Genomic DNA, 19,569 nt, shown 5'->3' on the forward strand with positions numbered 1-19,569 from the left:
AGTTCAGTCTCGCATCCTCTTCTTGTGAGTTAAGACTTCGCAAGGTTGATCAAGGCTGCAGTCTCCCCCTTCTCAGTTTGATATGGAAAACATACCGAGGACACGGGTAAATCTTCAAAGGGAACAGTGTACTTTATAACTTCATTCACATCACCTTGGCTACGTTGTTTCACTTTCTCAACAATAAAATGTAAACATGATTTAAGGAACTGCCTATTTTCTTTTTAATATTAGCAACTTAACAGACAGCAGAAATGTTGAGGCGGCATATATGAGCGTCATCTTCACTGTGTGGATATTTATAACAAAACGGAGCCGATAACAACTGCCTCCTTTCACTTTCAGTGAAAATACGAAACATACCCTCTCTTTTACTGAATATAAGTTTTAATAATTGACAATTATAAAAGTATAACATATAATAAGTTTATACATTGTAGGAAATAAAGGCAAGCGATCAGTCAATGTACTTGGATTAATCATTAACTTATCTTTGCACTTAACCAAAACATGTTACCCGTGAACAAGTAACTTAATAGATTCCAATGACCAAAGTCAGGGAATATGTCGTTAGATAAAGACAACAACATGAATGAAATATCACGTTTAGCAAATATAGTGAGATTAGATCCAGCGGGAGATGCTTGATGAGCAGTTCGACAAGCAGAGCTCTTATCTGGGTAGAATGCTGGAGCGCTTGCCCGAAAGTGTGTGTGTGGTCACGTGATGTGCGTTTTCAGCGTTTTGGTGTGGACGGAGAGCAGTTCAGAAACGCTGGATAAAACGCGAGTGTGGACGCGGATCGTTTTCATTCTACAACGCCGTTTTAAAACTAAAACGCACTAGTGTAAACGGGGCCATAGTCAGTGTGTCTTCAAAGTAAGTGAATGATCCAGAAGGGCATCCTGCTGACTTGATTCAGAAGGGCACTTTTTTGTCAGACGGCTCACCGGTTTCCTTTCATTCACCGTCATTCATTTTAAAAAGCATCCGCTCCATATTATTTGTGTATATTTTACAGGTGTTTGATAGTTAGCTGTGGACATTAATCAGATTCACTCTAGTGAACACATAAAAATGGTCATCATAATTTACTCGAGTGCAGCCACAGTTTGAAAATTCCGGCCTTAAAGAATTCATCAGAAAAGTAAAAGGAAACTCAGCAGTTGTAAATCTCCTGGTTTACCTTCTCATCCAGTGCTTTGTGGTGCTCAAAGAGGGACTTGAGGGCTTTGAGGACCTCCACCTCGCTGGAGACCCCAGAGGGAGACTGAGCCTGTCGCTTCACCACCGTCATTCGCAGAGAACGTTCATGTCTCGACACCAGACACTCCAGATGCTCCAGCAGCAGCTAAGGAACAAACAGTAAACACTGATCAGCTCAACCAAAATTAACATAAAGAACCATTACTGTTACAATCATACTGTAACAATCAAACCAAAAATCAACATCAAACTAAATCTGAACTAATAATAATAAGACATTGGCTTAGCTGTCATTGATTTAACTGAAAAGACTCTCTACTTAGTTACAAAAACTAATTTATATAAAAATGAATTTAATAATACAACAACATTAAAAAAAAAAAAAAAAAAAATATATATATATATATATATATATATATATATATATATATATATATATATATATATATATATATATATATATATATATATATATATATATTATGTTTTAAAATTAAAGCAGAGGTGTGAAAAAAGCTGAAGCCACAAATGAAAATTATTTAAAACGGATACAAATCTGAAGTCAAAATTGCGATACATACATATATAAAACATCTCATTCTAAAATGTAAGCTAAATCTAAAGTTAAATTTAGGGCAGAAGCCAACGCTGAAGTGCAAATCTGAACTAAACATTTGGCAAAAATGAATGACTGATTAAAACACAATGAAGCACAATTTAAAGCTTAGGCAAAATATGAAATCACACCCAAAGGTTATCTAAATTGATGTAAAACTAAACAAAATCTTGAACCAAAGCTAAAATAGCAGGTAAAAACAACAACAACAAGAACAAAAATAGTAAAACTTGAAAATTATAAAAAGTTAAGATAAGACTAAAACTATGTTAAATTTTAAAAGCTGAAATCACAATGTAAGCTAAAAGTTCAAACTAAAATCTAAAACTGAACTAAGTTAAGGCTAAAAGAGCAGACATAAATATACAAAACATAAACAAAACTTATTTTTAAAATTACAGAGTTGAAAAATTAACAACAAAAAATTACATCTAATTGTAGTAATTAATCTAAACCTAAAGCTGAATGCCCACTGCTGCAATCTGAGGTCAGGTTTTCATCATGTCACAATCCCTCAAGGACATTCTTCATATGACAATGAATGGCATCTGCTTAACACACCATTTTGTCTTTTCTCATTTTGCAAGGGAGCCTTTTTAAACAGCTAACAACATTACACACAAGAAAAGCCATTACATTACTTGAAACAATAAAGCAGACGCAACAAATTGAAACCCCCTGGACTCGGGACAAAGGAGATTATGTTAATGTGGTTACTCTCTGGTCTGGTACATGCCATAAAAAATCAATTCGGCCAGTCCCAAGGACACTGCTGGAAAAAGAGAATGAAAGCTGTCTGGGTGTAGATGAGTGGACAGAGAGAACTAATGGTCAGACAGAGACTATGTTTACTATAAAAGAGTATTTTTTAATTAACTTTTGTAACGAACATCCAAAAGCCAGGTGTTCTGTTGAATGCTTGGAGAAGCTAAGAAGCAACTAATGCAACGTATGTGCTGGTATAAATGATGCTGTACAATAGTAGCATTTGTTTTGCAGCTAAAAAATCTTCAATATATAGGATTATGAGACACACAGTACTGTGTCTATAAGATTACTAAGCTTTGTTCATGTAATTTAAATGTTAATAACTCATTAATGAATTTAATTCTTTAAATTATATTGTACCCCTTTTACACACATGCATGAAATACATACAAACAAACATACCAGCCTGATCTCATGACGAAACTGAACTATTTTACATTTTGTCAGTTTAGTGGCTAATTCGTTGGATTTTGTTTGAGATCAGTCGTTCAAATATGTATGATTTTTAAAAGGAGGCATGGCACACAACCCCACCCCTAAACCCGACTATCATTTGCTACTTTACCCACTTTGCTTCAAAAATTTGGAATAGTCCCCCAAATGAAGTGAAAGAATGCCCTAGCATTCATGTTTTAAAAAGTGTGTTAAGACGCACCTTTTTAAAATTGCATATAGAAGTATGTGAAGTGGATGCATTTCATATGCTTATTGTGTAGGTGTATGTATGCATGTACAGTGTGTGTGCATGTATATGCATACTGTATGTAAGAACTATTATGTGTGTGATTGTGTAGATATATGCATATATGCGTATACATGTATGCTTTTATCTGAGTATATGTTTGTTGTTTATTTTGTTTTATTTGCCTATACATTTTTATTTTTCATTTGGATTATTTTACAATGCTTGTTTGTTGTACATGTACTAAATTGTAGCAATGAGATCATATCATGCGAGTTAGCCTCTAAATTAAAAAGTTACTTACTGCCCTGAGAGTGTTGAACATACAAACATATATGAATACATTAACTGCTGGGTTGTTTTAGTGAAATAAACCCAACAGTTGGGTTAAAAATGTAATTGAAATTTCATTAAAAAATATATACAACATTGGTTTGTCCACATTTGACCCATCACTGGGTTCAACAACACAGCATTTTCTAGTGTACATAATAACAATAAAATAAAAAGCTAAATAAAAAACAATTAAGTGAAGTTTTACAAACTAATTTCGAGAGGAGCACGTGAAATGATCAGCCTATCAGATCATTCTAAATTTACTATAAATATCCTGCCTAAAATTCATTCCATATTGTTTTTGGAACCCCCCCTCTCTATCCTTTCCTTCTCCCCCCTCTTCATTCTATGATCGAGCGGCTCAGTGGGAGGACCAAAGGTTCAAGTTCTAATTGAGCTAGTCTATGCGCGGAGTTTGCATGTTCTCCCTGTGTTTGTGTGGGTTTTCCTTGGGTACTCCGGATTCCTCTCACAGTCTAAAACATGGACATAAACAAATTGTAATAACAATTACAAGGACTTAACACATACATACTGAATCAATCAGAACCACCATATAAGCCAAAGTATAAAACAGGGGGCTCTCAAGAAATACCAGATCTCGTATCCCTCCTAAAGCTCATTGACCAGGCGGGAATCTTGAGCTCATCTTTCTTCGAGCCCAGGGTTCTCTCCCGGGATGGCATGCCAAACCTGCTATTATAGTCGAGCATTATATTAAGTGCAAACTCTTGAAACATATAATGAATCAAAAGTAAAAATCTTTAAAATCAAAAGACAAACAAACTTAACTACAATAAATTTTAAATTTAAAACAGTAAATTGTCAAAAACTCACATAGCTACGGTTAAAAAAATGTTGGGTTGTCACAACCCAATGTAGGGTCAAATATACAATAGACAAACCCAACATTAAGATTTTTTTTTTTCGATAAAATTTAAATGACACTTTTAAAATGAATTTTATATTTTTAAACTTGAATTTGAATCAAGTTGGGTTCGTCATAATTATACTTAACGTTGAGACAACATTATTTTAAAGTGTAGCAAAAATTATCTTAAAGCTAAAATAAAATTTACATCCAAATCCTACAGCTAAAACTGAACCTAAATGTTAAGATAACTGTACTATTTTGCATAAAATAAGGTAGATAAGCACTGGATGTATTTAAGATCCAAATTGACAAAAAGGAAATTAAGGAAGTGAGTAAATTTAAATATCTAGGTGTCACTGGGAACTCTAAACTTAAGTTTTAATAAGATCATATATATATATATATATATACACACACGCACGCACGCACGCACGCACACACACACACACACACACACACACGGTCAAGAAAGATACAAAATAGGTGGTAAACTCTGCTCTGTCTCTTTTCTGCCCTGTCTTTTCTGTCTCTGCACTTTTCTGCTCTGCTCCTCTCCTCCTCTGGAGTCTATCTTGTCTGACTCTACTGCAATCCTGCCTGCTCTCTTTGTCTCTCTCTAACCTCCCCCTATGTCTCACCTTCTACCTCTGGTAACTTTATTTCTTACATTTAAGCTAGGTACAATTTAAATAATATGTTTTATCATTTCATATTGTATCATTTTATACAGTTGATTAATTCAGTTGTAACCATAGAGAACTATTGTCATTAAATCATTTCATTTTCAAGTAATTGTAAATTACTTTTGATTTAACATCAACATTTAATCGTTCCATCTAGCAATACAATACAATCACATAATATTAACGCTCTGTCACATTTTAAGCTATTAATACTGCCCTTTTTTCCTTATTTTTGGTATGAGATTGCAGAAGAATGGTTTGACTATAATGTACAGTTTTTTTATCATCATGCTGATAACATTTTAGTCATTCGGCAAAACTACAGATCGAACCTCTGTGGTTAAAACCCATTCTTGCAGTCTTACTGTGCAATAATCATGGGTCAGGTTTCACAGTCAGATGTTAGATCTGTAATGTTACTTTACAAACTAACTTTAAAAGTAATGGATCAGTAATCAATAAAATGGCATCATTGTAAAATTATCTAACTTCGTAAGTTTTGATCTTTTTTTTTTTTTTTTAAGTTTAAGTTTTTTAAACCATGTTTGAGTGTATATGGTCTTGCCCCTAAGGTAGTCTGCAGAACCGTTGTAGGTCAGTCATCCTTTTCAGTGAAAGGTTCACATCTATGGAATGCCATGCCTGTTGATTTAAAGTTACAAACAGAACTCCAAGTTTTTTTCTGTAAAGCTGAAAGAATGATTAAAATCTTTACAGCAATTTGAACATTAAGTATTATTCATTTCAGTTGGTCAGGTTTACATTTCTATTTAGTACTCAGATTTACTTACATTTTATGTTTGTGGCTCTGTACACTGTACATGTTTGTTGAATAATCTAAAGACTAACCATGGACGAGGGCTCCTAATTAGATTCATGCTATATGCCCTCTGTACACGGCATGGGTTTTCTTTGTTTTACAATGTCAAGTGTATTCTCCCGGTTAAATAAACAAACAAATAATAAAATAAAAGCTAAAACTAAATCTGCATCCCAACTAAACTGCATCTAAACATAAAGCTAAATATTAAACTAAAGCTTAAGCTAACATAAAGAAGTTAAATCTATAGCTAACAGTAAGCTAAAAATAGCACAAAACAAAAACTAGAGCTACATGTAGCTTCATTTGCATGGTGACACATAAGTTGAGGCTGATTTCCACAAGTTTCCTTATTTCCAAAAAGAGTTCAACTTTAAATAACTAGTTCTAAACTCTAGTTAGTTGAACTGCAGCAGCAGCTCATGTACCTGCCTGAGGGCTGAACAGCCAGTACAGTAGCAGTGCTGCTCCAGAGACTAGGAGCTGACCTTTCTATTTGTGCTCTCTCATTCATAACCCTCGCTCTGTGCCAGCCTCTGTCTTTCCCAGTGCCAGCTCAGCACTACAACTACCCTATAGAGGAAGATACAGGTTAGGTTTCTCTCTCTCTCTCTCCCTGTGAGTTTGTCTGTTGTGGTGGATCAGATTCAGAGCCATTAGCCAATACATGAATCTCAGCATTGATCTTAAATCAATATATGTACAGTAACATTTATGCGTCATTTACCATAAAAGGGCATCCTGTGAATTTTTCTACACAAAATCAGCATGACTCTTCTGTTAATACTGCATTTTTCTTTTCTTGAAAACATAAATTGTGTTTTTTATTTACATACTTCACATAATATCTGTCTGTATTTGACAGTGCATGAGTAAGCACTTTTCCCCACTTTTTAAACAATTTTACTAAGAAGAAAATGAAAAAGGCATCAGCCAAAAATGTATCCAAATAATATCAGCCAGTCCTTTAGTTTCACTCTGCATAAGCGTGGTCAACTCCTCATGGCGGTCAATATGCTGAGATCAAATGACCTCACTGAGTAGCCTATTAAATGTATTATGTGTATTATGCATTATATGTATACGTAATATGCTATAATGCTGTACAGTATATTTGTAGTTATTTTTTTAAGCAAAATATTATTTAAATCATATTTTGGGTAATTCTTTAAACGTCATTTATTTTTTGTATTATTTTAGAAATACACTGAAAAAAAAACTTTTCTGCAAAGTTGTTGCAAAAATGTATATGGGCTAAATGTAAACAAATTAATTAAATGTAGTAATTTTCAACTTAATTTATAGTTTAAATATTTAAACCCTAAAACATTTAGTAAATCCAATGAAACATATTTGAATATTTTCCTCAGTGTAATAGATAATATTTTTTATATATATTTACTGACTTGAGACCTGAGATCATGTTTGATTTAGTAAGTCAGTAAATGTTAACTAATGCATTAACTACTATAACAAACATGTACTTACATGTCGTTAAGGTGGCTGTTTCTCGTGCATAAATCCATGAGTCAAGCTGTAATGAAGCTCTTAATTATTATTATTATTATTATTATTATTATTATTATTATTTTTATTATTATTTACTCATTTTTAACTCCTGCACCACAAATCATTAGTTTGTAATAAAGTTTATGCACTGCGCAGAACATTTAGAGTAAACATCATGTGATAAGAATTACAAAATCTCTCAAATCAAAGCATCTTGTGAATTGTTCGCAAAATGTGGCCAGACAATAGTGAATTTTTTTTTAAGTGTAAAGTAATATAATCACTTCCCCTTGTATTATGTCTCATTACTAAAAGCGATCAACTTTACATGTTGCTAGCATGCAATTTGGAATTCAGGAAACTTATTATGAAGTGACATTTTCATTAATGACCGATACACTGCAGCGCTGTCGACAGCCTCTCCAGAGCAGTTTGGGGTTAAATACTTCTTTCACTGTTGACATTAGCTGCTCCCGGTGTAAGATTGGAAACTCTGCTTGAAATGCTGCTCCCGGAGTCTGGTTCTAATCTCACTTGACCTCTCCTCATTTCCAATCCACTACGTGCCCTTATCCTCCTCCATCTACGCTTCCCTCTGGTTTTTAATACCCTCTAATATCCCCAATTCCATAATTGACTCTTCAAACGTTTGGCTGCGGCTAAGTAACGTAAGTAATTAATTGAATAGCAGAGTGGAGGCTGGTGCGGCGGGCTGCATTAGCACAGTGACTCAGGCAGGCACTGAGGGGTGCAGGAAAAGAAAGGAGGTGAAAATGAAGCAGAAAAAGTGAGAATGACTACTTTCTCATGAAATGGAAGTGATAGCCAGAGTGCTGGCTCTTGTCAGACATTTTGGCAGCATCTCTGAATTCAATGCAAACACATGGTGATGCCAGCCTGATATCCGGACTCTCAGGAAATAATATTCAATGCTCTCAGCAAGAATAGAGTTATTGCTCAGCTATCATCCCAGGACATAAAAGTTGGTGTGGGACATATCGAAAAGTAAATGTGACTTCATGCTGTGAATCTAAGCTAAGCTAAGCATCTACAGAAGCTAGTTTGGACCAAACACAAACATCTTAACTTCAACAAAACATCATGAATCAGTTGCACGAGTCGTTGGCTGGGCATCTGTTAAGTCTGTTAAAGTACAACTTTATGAAGTAGATGGCGGTTTAGGGGCACAATCTGTTGTTTGGAAGACACTATGTGCGAACTCACTCTGGTGTTGTTCCTCTCGGCCTTTAGCTCCGAAATCTCCTCCTCCTTCTCCAGCAGCTGTTCCCTGCAGGCATTCAGCTCTTTCGTCAGGGCGGCAAACTCCTGCAAGACACCAAACAGACATTTTAACATCGTATGCAAAGAGCAGGGAGACAACTAAAGGACAAAACATCATATATTATAATCTGTGCAACAAGCAGAAATTTTGGTTTTCTACACCAGTGTTTCTCAACTATGTTCCTGGAGGACCACCAACACTGTCTGTCACACCCATTACAGGTCTTTCAGTCTCTGCTAATGAGCTGAAGATCTGAATCAGGTGTGTTTGGTTGAAGAGATATGGAAAATATGCAGAGCTGGTGGTGCTCCAGGAACGTGGTTGAGAAACACTCTTAGACACTATAAGGGAGGGACCTCCAATTTTGCAATTGTCCTGCAGAGTTTAGCCCTATTCCTAATCATGGTCTTTAGAATTATAAAAAAAATCCTAGTAAAATATGTGTCAACAGGTTAGACCTACCTGCCAAAAGAGAAAAGCAGGAGTCATAAAAAATAAAGAATTGTGAACCAAGAAAGTTTAAACTTTTTTTTTTTAAAAGGTTAAATTTTAGACCAGTGATGAAGAATCCCACTCCTGGATGGCCACTGTCCTGCATTCTGTACAGCGTAAGGTCCAACTGATCCAGCTAATCATGGTCTTAATAGGCATATAAGAAATGTCCCGGCAGGTATGTTGAGGCAAAATAAAGCTAAACTCTACAGGACAGTAGCCCTGCAGCATGACGTTTACACTCCATTGCTTTATACCAAGAGTTCACAACTTTGCTCCTAAAGAACTATCATGCTGCACAGTTTATACCCAGAGTTTAGCTGAACTAGCTAATCAAAGGAAGTGTGTAAAAGCTGGGTAGAAACTTAAGTTACCCGGATGTTAGTCCTTGAGGACAGAAGACAATATATTTTTTCAGGGTTGTCCAAGGACAACACTGCCAAGGTGGATGAATTTATAGTGACTATCTTTGCACTGGTTGAACATTTTTCACTCATTCATGAAGTACGTTTTACAGTAGTCCATTCAGTACACACTACCAAAAAAAACAAACACTTTCTGTTACTCTGAATTCTGCAGCATCTACCCTGACTTGGAGAAAATTACAACAATGAGAAGATTTTTACTTCTGGCAAAGCAAAATCCCACACAAGAGAAAGGTACAGATTCAATGTACTCATTAAAATCTGAATCCGGTGCCACTAAAAGACTTGTAGAAATAGCAGAAATGGGGGCTGGAATTGAATAGAGCATGTACTGTATATGGAATATGGCATAAATGCTGATGCAGTTGGCTTTACATAGCACATGTATAGTAGGAGTTCAAGGTTATTGGTAAAGGTTTAATAATAAGAACAAAAATCATCACAGAGACGAAAAAAAGTACCACTTTAAGGACTAATTCTCACAATTAATGTTAAGTTAGTATGGATATTATTAAAATATTGGCTGCTTATTAATGTGTACTTATAAAGTACATATTCTGCATGATTTTATTCTAGTCAATACCAAAACTCAACTACTACCTTAACCCAAATACAACTACAAATTATTAAACAGCATATTAGGAGGTTATTAAAGCAAAATTTCTAGTTAATAGTTTGTTAATAACAAGAACTGAACCTTAAGATACAGTGTGCCTCAAAAAAAAATGTGTCCAACCATCAAATGACATCAAATTGTACTGTAACAATAGCAACAGCGTGAGACAAAATGTGAGACAAATGTGCTCACTTCTTGAATCTAATGGGCATCGCTACATACATGATGGATAGGTGTGCAGCTCGAAAATGCCATTTTTAGACTATTACCTTCTTGATGAACCTGTCTACCATTTGATTGATGGCAAGGATCAAAGTTTTTATTTAAATAGGCAAGAGCTGAAATACAACAGACACCTCGCCTGATAAACATGAACTTAGCGATGCAACAGACAGGAGGGATTGGGATCGTGCAAAGGTAGCCGTCTAGGACAATAACTCACTATGGTATTGATCTAAGCCTGTCCTCTGCTGCAGAAGCCTTATGATTATAAATGTATAATTGAACAGGACTCAGTCCAGCTGGCTGTCAAAGACCCCAGTGGACATCTTGAGAAGGATGGTAAGGTGTTTTACATTGAAATAGAGATAGTGATATGAGTTAGTCTTCCTTTACGCATTTTAACACAGCCTCTATCTCCTGCTGTGGTGGTATAGCTTGCTAATGGTGTCTTATAACAAACTAAAACATATACGCATGTGTGAGAAAAAAGCATCTAGGCTGAAAAGAGGATTTTCTATAGGCACATTTCAAAGTATAAATACCCCAGGATATTGCAGATTGCATCTTGAGAAGCTTTGAGATTCATTGTTGTGAACATACAGTACATACCAGTGCACTCATGCAGACATGGCCTAACAGCAAACCAGCACTACGTGGGCTGGAATTATAATTAGCTATGATCAAAACTGAGCCCTAGCAGTTCTTCCTCTGAAACAAACCACCCCAAAGTGTTTTCTGAAGTCAAAGGTCAACTTTCCAAGATCAAACTAAATTTATGGTGCTGAAAACTCTATGTTGCCCTTTACTGGTAAATATAGGTGAAGCGTTGGATGAACATCTGACGAACTCATTAGTGAGTGAACGTCCTAACAGCGTTGAAAAGTAAACACATGCTGCATTCTCATTTTGTGTTGCTAACATTGAGCTTATTATTTGACAATGTTACTGGTTCTGTAAAAAGACTATGCCTTGTACACTTGGCATAATTTATAGTTATTTTTAATCTCAGTATAACATAATCCAGGATTATCTTGGCCTAATAGTTTTCTTTATATTCTATGTAAGCAGGATATTGGATCATTGCAAAAAAAAAAAAAAAAAAAAAACACAAAAGGACCTCCTCCTAAAATCTCAAATGTCACATCATATTTATGTTTATTTGTTATTTAATCTAGACATCTCACAACTCAAATAGTTTCATAGTGTATGCTGAGAAAAATTTATACACTATTTTATATACCTTCTATGCTAATGAAGTACTACTGAGACATTGCAAACAGAGTTCCTCATATTTCCAATACAGGTCTCTGCCATGTGCTTTTCACCATACACAATTCATCTGCTTGTGATCTTCTTTCATATAAATTTGTCATGTTTGGTGTCATGACTTCAGCATTGTTGTAATAAAATCAACAGAAACATTAATGTATTTCTATATACAATCTATTTACTATTGTTGAGTCATGGCATAAGGAGAGTATGTTAATGTTCTTCTCCCTCACTTGATCTCCTCAACTTTGCTTTCATGTTCAGCTGGTTTTGGTTTTCACTCATGTTTGACAATGCTTTGCTCAGGTTATAAGCAATGGTAACTGTTGATCAGGGAGAAAGGCTTTACTCTGCATCTTCCACATACCGGTGTGTAGCCTCATCTGCTAACAAAGGCAGTTTCACTGTCACTGTTTCAGTGTTACAGCTAATGCCAAGTTCAAAGTGCATGATTATAGCCCCGATTTTGACTCACCGACAGGTTTTGAGAAATCTCTGACAAATGCCTGAAATTACAGGCAATTCAGTGCTTATGCATGTGTGAACTATCAAAGATGCGATCTGAGAGAATCGCCGATGAGTCGCGGATGCCTGTAAGATATTTGGAGTACAGTTTCTACCCCATTAAAGGCTTCTTTCTCATTATGTAGGTAATAACAAAATATATACTACGTGTTTTTGGCAGTGAGACTTGATTTGAACGAAGTTGTCGGCGATTCTTTCTATTGTAAAGTCATGCAATGTGAAAGCTCCTGTCGCCGATCCATTTTGCAGTGTGAACAAAGTGGCGACAAAGCGCTAGCTCAGATAGTCATGCAGTGTGAAAACATCTGTGACACGACTACTTTGAAAATCCTGCAGTCTGAACTCGGCATAAGTATCTTTATACACCATGTTACTTTGTGTCATTCTACTATCTGTATAATTAAACATGTGACTTAATAAACAACTTGGCCTGCTTTAAGGCGTTGAGATTTTTTCTCTTAATGATGACAGCTTTAATGGAGTTAGATAAAATACAATGAAGTCAGATAAATAATGGATTATTAACTTTAACTGCTTTCTGTTTTTGAATTTTGGTTCAGAATAGTAGTGGAAGCTTTAAGCCATACAATAGTGTTGCAAACATTTTAAATGCACTCAAAATGGCCAGGTTAACATTCAAAGTCTGACATGTCAGCTATGCATCCATTTTATTAATAAATTCTATTGATATTTTTAAAAATGAATTTTAGGGCAAACACCTGAAACAAAATAGATAGATTCAGTTACTCTCTAAAACAAAACAATGAAATTATAGCCACTCAAACCATACCTTATTTTAAATCTTTATAGTTAGATTTCAGTCTAATGAAATTCCACTGTGAATATCATGCTGTGTCGTGACTGTTGGTGGTGAAAGCCGGTTCTGATAAATAGCCAGGCTCACATGGAACAGAAGTTTTGCAACGTGCCTTAGTTCGTCAACTCAAGACAGCTGACTTGTTTGGTTAATGAGGACAGTGATATGTCATAATTAATCTCCACAGAATGTAATGAGAAAAGGCCAGGAAGGATTCATCCATCCTGAGGACTTTGACACCTTATCGTATGAAAATCAGCTTTATTCCTCAGCAGTTACTCCATACACAGACAGCGCCAGGGCCCAGAGGGCTGCTTCTGGCAGATGCCCATAATGGGCATGTTGACGACACTGCTGTCTAGCAGAAGTCATTCGGTGCAGTTTGGCACACACGTCATTCAGGACGAGTTAGCAAAGCGCTAATTAAAAAGTGTTGATTAGCGAGGTGGTGGTGCAGAGGTGTTAGTCTAAGGGGAGAGACAGGCATAATTACAACATGTTCGACACTGCTAAAAACAATGATCAGAGAGAAAGAAAAAAAAACTGGATAGACTTGTTATAATGTTCAAGGCTAGGTGTCAATGCTCATTTTTACCCAGATGTATGTTAAAACAAAAATGTACCCACGAAGCTATGAAATGCAGTATTAAACAATATCTTATTCATTATGAACAGTAAATAGAGCATATTTATAAATGGTAACCTCTCTCCTCCTGAACGAGTCAAATAACATACTAGTGTAATCCCTCCAGTTCTACTCGACCCGTTCAAATCTAATGGGCCATTCTGTCATAACAGGCAAGCACACTAATAAGAATCCTAAAGTCTGCAGCCTCTAGTATCTGTCAGTAGTTCAGCTCCTGAGGTGATGGGAGTGAGGTTTGCTCTCACTAGCAGGCCTTCTTTATACTCATGCCTCTAAACCTCACCCCCATCCGGCTCATGCCACCAATGAAACCCCTTTGGTTCTGCTTCGACCCACTCCCAGCGGGATTTGAACTGGCATTTCTAGCAGGTGAATTGGCAACTCTAACGAGCACATTAAAGACTGCAGCCTCTAGCTTCTATCTCTGATGTTTTTTAACATCACTCTCAATAGCTGACCTTCATTATAATAACATGCTAACAGCCATTTTATTAAGATCTGCTTTAAATGTAAGCTAGAAACTGTCTAAATGAGTAACAGACAAAATACTGTATATTTACTGGTGTATCAGCTGCAAGGGCATAACAGTGGCTCAGTGGGTCGCATGATCGCCTCACAGCAAAAAGGCAGCTGGTATGAGTCCTGGCTGGGTCAGTTGGCATTTCTGTATGGAGTTTGCATTTTCTCCCTGTGTCCGCGTGGGTTTCCTCCGGGTGCTCCGGTTTCCCCCACAGTCCAAAGACATGCACTATAGGTGAATTGAATAAACTATATTGCCCGTAGTGTATGAGTGTGTAAACGCAGGAGTGTATGGGTGTTTCCAAGTGTTGGGTTGCAGCTGGAAGGGCATCCGCTGCATAAAGCAGAATGCTAAATAAGTTGGTGTTTCATTCCGCTGAGGCGACCCCTGATGAATATAGGGACTAAGCCGAAAAGAAAATGAATGGATGAATGTATCAGCTGGCAAACTGGTAAATGTCAGGGTTGGTGGTTGAAGGAGATGAGGCGTGGACCCAATTGCAGCACATGAACACTATTTTATTTAATAAAAAGAAAACAAATAACTTAAACCTCCTCGTGGGGGGAAACGTGGCAAAATACAGACTTACGTAGGACCAGGCATGACTAATCTTATGACATACTACATGAAGACACATGGACACTGAATTAATGACGAGGGACCAGCACCCAAAGAGAATAAATAGGGAAGACAAACCAATAAACTGACAGGTGGACAGGTGAAAATAATAATTACAAACAGGATAACAAGGTGGGTGGGACAAGACGCTAGACAAAAGAACACATGGTACAAAAACACAACACAAGCCATGTGCTCGCATACAAACATGATGGATTATTTCCGAGGGTTATACAATGTAAAACAGAAGACTGAAAAAGAGTCATTTATAGATAAATGTGGTGGGGGGAAATGGTTGGTCTAAAACAGCCCATATAACTCACACACCAGTCCTAAGAATGCTATATAAAACATATTTGAGAAATGAAGCTTATATTTATTAGCTAAAAATCTTCTATTCAGCCAAAGCACTTGTAATAGTTTGAACATATTCAATAACATTGTATAAAAGTGTAATACCGAGTGACCTTGAAGCCATTGCTGACACTGATATATTGCTATTTTGAAGCCTCCCTGATCACAGATCATTTTGGTTTTATGAAAAGCAGCAGCATGAACATTCTTCAAAATGTCTTTTTGTAAATAAAAAAGTAATTTGGGTCTGGAAGTTAGAATAACATCTAAACAACATTCACACCCTGACTGCACCATCAGTGTGAACATCATCCAACAACAACTCAATGTTTGAAAGGAAGATGCACTGTAAAAAACGATTACTTCATTTATTCATTTATTTTCTTTTTAGCTTAGTCCCTTTGTTAATCAGGGGTTACCACGGCGGAATGAACCGCCAACTCATCCAGCATATGTTTCACGTAGTGGATGCCCTTCCAGCTGCAACCAACACCAGGAAATACTCATCCACACTTGTTTACACACATACACTACGGCCAATTTAGCTTATTCAATTTAGCTATACCCACATGTCTTTGGAATGTGGGGGAAGCCGAAATGAACCACCAACTTATGAAGCCTGTTTTAGGCAGCGGATGCCATTTCAGCTGCAACCCAGCACTGTGAAACACTCATACACTCTCATTCACACTTACTACGAATAATTTAGCTTACCCAATTCACCACTGGGGAAAACCAGAGCACCTGGAGGAAACCCATGCAAACACAAGGAGAACATGCAAACTCCACACAGAAATGCCAACTGACCCAGCCAGGGCTTGAACTAGCAACCTTCTTGCTGTGAGGCGATCATGCTATCCACTGTGCCCCCGTTATGCCAACAAGATTAGTTATTTTACTTACAAAAAGTGAGCAAACCCATTGAATAACTTTGAATTGTTAAGCTGACTTTGCTCCAACTTAAACTAAGTTGATTTAACTTTTTATAATTATGCACAACGTTACTTAATTTTTAGGCAACGGCTTTACTTACTTTTTAAAAAATTAAATCAACTAATTGCTTTTTTAGTGTGCAAAAACTGCACAGTGGAACCAGACCAAACCTAGTCTTACCCCTCACATAAAACAACGCACTTCAGCTCAAGACGTTTGGGTTTGATAAAGAAGTTTCTCAAAGAGTGCCAACCAGTATGTGATAATCCCAGAATATATCATTCATTCCATTAGGATTGACTCAAAACATTCTTTTCCAGCTGCTTAAGATGCACTCCTGGGAGCGATAGCTGTTAAAAGAAAGCAATAGATGAAACACTGAGCAAGGCATGCACCTTAAAAATTCTGAGCTAGTTTTAAAGCTTTTAAATCAAACGGTCTGCGTAACGCTAACCTTCAAATGCACCTGCAGCTCTTCAGAAACACTCATGTAAATTGGCAGGATGGAGCATTCCCAGAGTGCAGCACAATAACTAATGAAATAAAGTCAAACTGCAGACAAGCAAGGAGCCATGTTTCATGATAAACAATCAAAAATCTCAACAACCGAAGCAGACAGAAATTTTAACAGCTACACGGATGATGTACAACCACAGAGCCATTAAACCGTAGACCGAGGATGTGTTCTGCGCTTGATGAATCTTTAATGGAGGCTGTAAAGCTTTATTTACAGAATGTCCCATGAGACACATACAGACTCACTGATGTACCGTATGGTGAACCGAGTTCCTGTTTTTGTCTGTGTTGCACGCAAGTCTTTCGAAAGTAGTCCCTTAGCTATTCCGATAGAGAAGAATTCTCATTTTTATGCAGCAGTTTAATAAAATACTTGCACAAAAGATTGTCATAATACCAAACAATCAGGATAAATTATACTATTGAAATTTCACAATTTGCAATACTGATGTTGGAATCATAGCAAATAAATAGCTAAATATCAAATATTAAAAGAGCAAGTTTTGTATCATTTCATTTTAAACAAGTAGTTTGAACAAGCAGCTAAAATCTTTTTAAAATGTTTACATGTTTAAAAATAGGGCTGTACAATATTGGAAAAAACATACATTGCAATATTTGTATTTTCTTTGATTTATATTGTGATATTAGCAAATACAGTGCTCAGCACATATAAGGACACCCTTTATAAATCCATCTTTTAAATTCATATTTTTAATAGGAAGCTATACAATATTATATTTGTGCATATACATTAGATTAGTCAGTATTTAAGCCAAATCTGGAGCTTCTCTAGCAAAATAACTTATGATAACAGTCCAAAAACTAGTACACCCAAATTTATAAGTTAAAGAAAAATATTAAATACAAATAAAAAAAAGGAAAAATCAAGAGAAGCAAACAAATTGAAATAGGTTGTAAGTTGTAATTTAATTTAGCTATATTTTGCTTGAATTTGATTGTATTATATTTCAATTTCTAAATTTGTTTGGTGACTAAAAATTATTTTAATAAATATCTATGTGTATCTTAATAAATCTGTTTTGTTTAAATGCCCCAAAATACATTGCCTTCATTGCTCTACACTGAGAAATGGTTAAAAATATTCATTTTCGAAATGGGGTGTACTCAGTGCTGAGCACTGTAACTTTCATAGCTCTATTTTGAAATAACTGAAACATTTATATTAAACGGGAAGATTTTTTAGAGGAGTGCATCTGCAATTTAATATCATTCAGATACAGATATAAAATGATCAAACAAACAATAAAGTTGTATAGTCTTCATTACAGACATTAATAAATTAGTAATTTTTTGTTAAATCTGCAAAAGGCACTAATTCCTTGTGCCCAAATGCTTTAAACAGTCCCAGGTCTTAAAACACACACAACTAACAAACATTTTTATGGTTAAATTAAAATGACTCCACAAATGTCCCGGTCAACTATAATACTGACTCCACATTACAGATCCTTCAATGTGAATATTGCTCATTCACTCACTAATGTACCATATTGTGAACTAAGTTCCTGTTTTAGTCTGTGTTGCACACAAGTGTTTTGAAACTAGTCCCTTAGCTATGCAGTAACAGCAGAATGCTCCTTTTTAATGCAGCAGTTTAATAAAATACTTGCATATAAGATATCATATTATCACCAGAGCAATACCAAATTATCAGTTTTAATGATCGAAATTTCACCATTCACAATACTAATTTTGCATGGCGATATTGATATCACAACATTGCAATATCAATGCTAAAATGATATATTGTGCAGTCCTTTTTAAAACATTTAATTATTTAAAAAAGATTAAATATGTTTGGCCAGTCTAAAATTGCAAGCATATATTTCCAAAAATAGTTTCTTTTTTTGGATCATGTTCCATGAATTTTTGTACTTTAAATATATCAAAACTGCATAGTTTATTAGCAATACACATTGCTAAGAGATTTGGACAACGTTAAAGGGGATTTTTTCCATAGTTAGATATTTCAATAGTGTTATCTGAGCCAAATATTGTCCTAAAATAACACACCACACTTCAATGAAAAGCGCATTTACTCAGCTTTAAGGTAATGTATAAAGTTTAATTGAAAAAAAAAATGTATTCCAGAGTAACATATAACAAACAAAGTATATTTTCCTCAATGTTAGTAATTTTGTTTTTCAGTTTTTTGTCAATTTTTTTTTATATGTCTGCATTGTGACGAGTGTGGTTTAATGAATAAGGGCAGTGCTTGATACTGACACTTTTTAATCCGCCATCCAATAACAGAAAAATTATCTGAAAATCAGATTTTAGTAAAAGCATTGATGATATTCTATGGGATGGTTGACCAAAAAAAAAAAAAAAAGACACGCTCAATTCCTCACAGCAAAGCATTTTGAGCAGAGCGTTGGTGTTCAACAAGCTAAAAATGATTTGGTGCACACACACTCTTATTATAAATAATACATCAACATCAGTCCATAAAATAAAATTCACAATTTACAAGAAACAGAACATTCAGTCCAAAAAATATATATATTTGATTTAAGCAAACATTCAGTAATATAGCAAGACTGAGGTTTTACTATTTGACATCACTATGTTACATAAAGCATTTACATACTGGCATGAAATAAAACTCATATATATGCCAGTGTGCCCACGTTTCTGTCAGATTTCACTCAAGGCAGCCTTCAAAAACTAAACAGGTCCTGAAAAAGCACTAAAAAGAGCTAAATGAGACCTAGTTACATCTACATCAGCATTTCTCCTCTGCTCCCAGTGTTAACAATCCTATGCATCTGTAATAAAACACATTCAACTTAAAATGTGTAATAGCAGAAAGCTGC

The 19,569-nt window shown here is 35.6% G+C and overlaps 1 protein-coding gene across 28 annotated transcripts in view; it reads right to left on the bottom strand.

The window, feature by feature from the left end:
* The window catches only part of ppfia2 (PTPRF interacting protein alpha 2), a 340,251-nt gene that overhangs the window by 74,248 nt on the left and 246,434 nt on the right, over positions 1–19,569 (bottom strand). For all 28 annotated transcript variants that reach the window (XR_015482131.1, XR_015482132.1, XR_015482135.1 and 25 more), the window contains 2 exons: positions 8,719–8,820; positions 1,187–1,351 (listed from right to left, as the gene is read on the bottom strand). Coding sequence is in view for 21 of the 28 variants with exons in the window: in XM_087247257.1 (XP_087103383.1) it covers positions 1,187–1,351; positions 8,719–8,820 (267 nt within the window). In the remaining 7 variants the exon portion in view is untranslated. The remainder of the gene's footprint in view (positions 1–1,186; positions 1,352–8,718; positions 8,821–19,569) is intronic.

The sequence above is a fragment of the Danio rerio genome, chromosome 4, assembly GCF_052040795.2.
Source record: "Danio rerio strain M-AB ecotype USA chromosome 4, GRCz13ab, whole genome shotgun sequence".
Taxonomy (NCBI): Eukaryota; Metazoa; Chordata; class Actinopteri; order Cypriniformes; family Danionidae; genus Danio; species Danio rerio.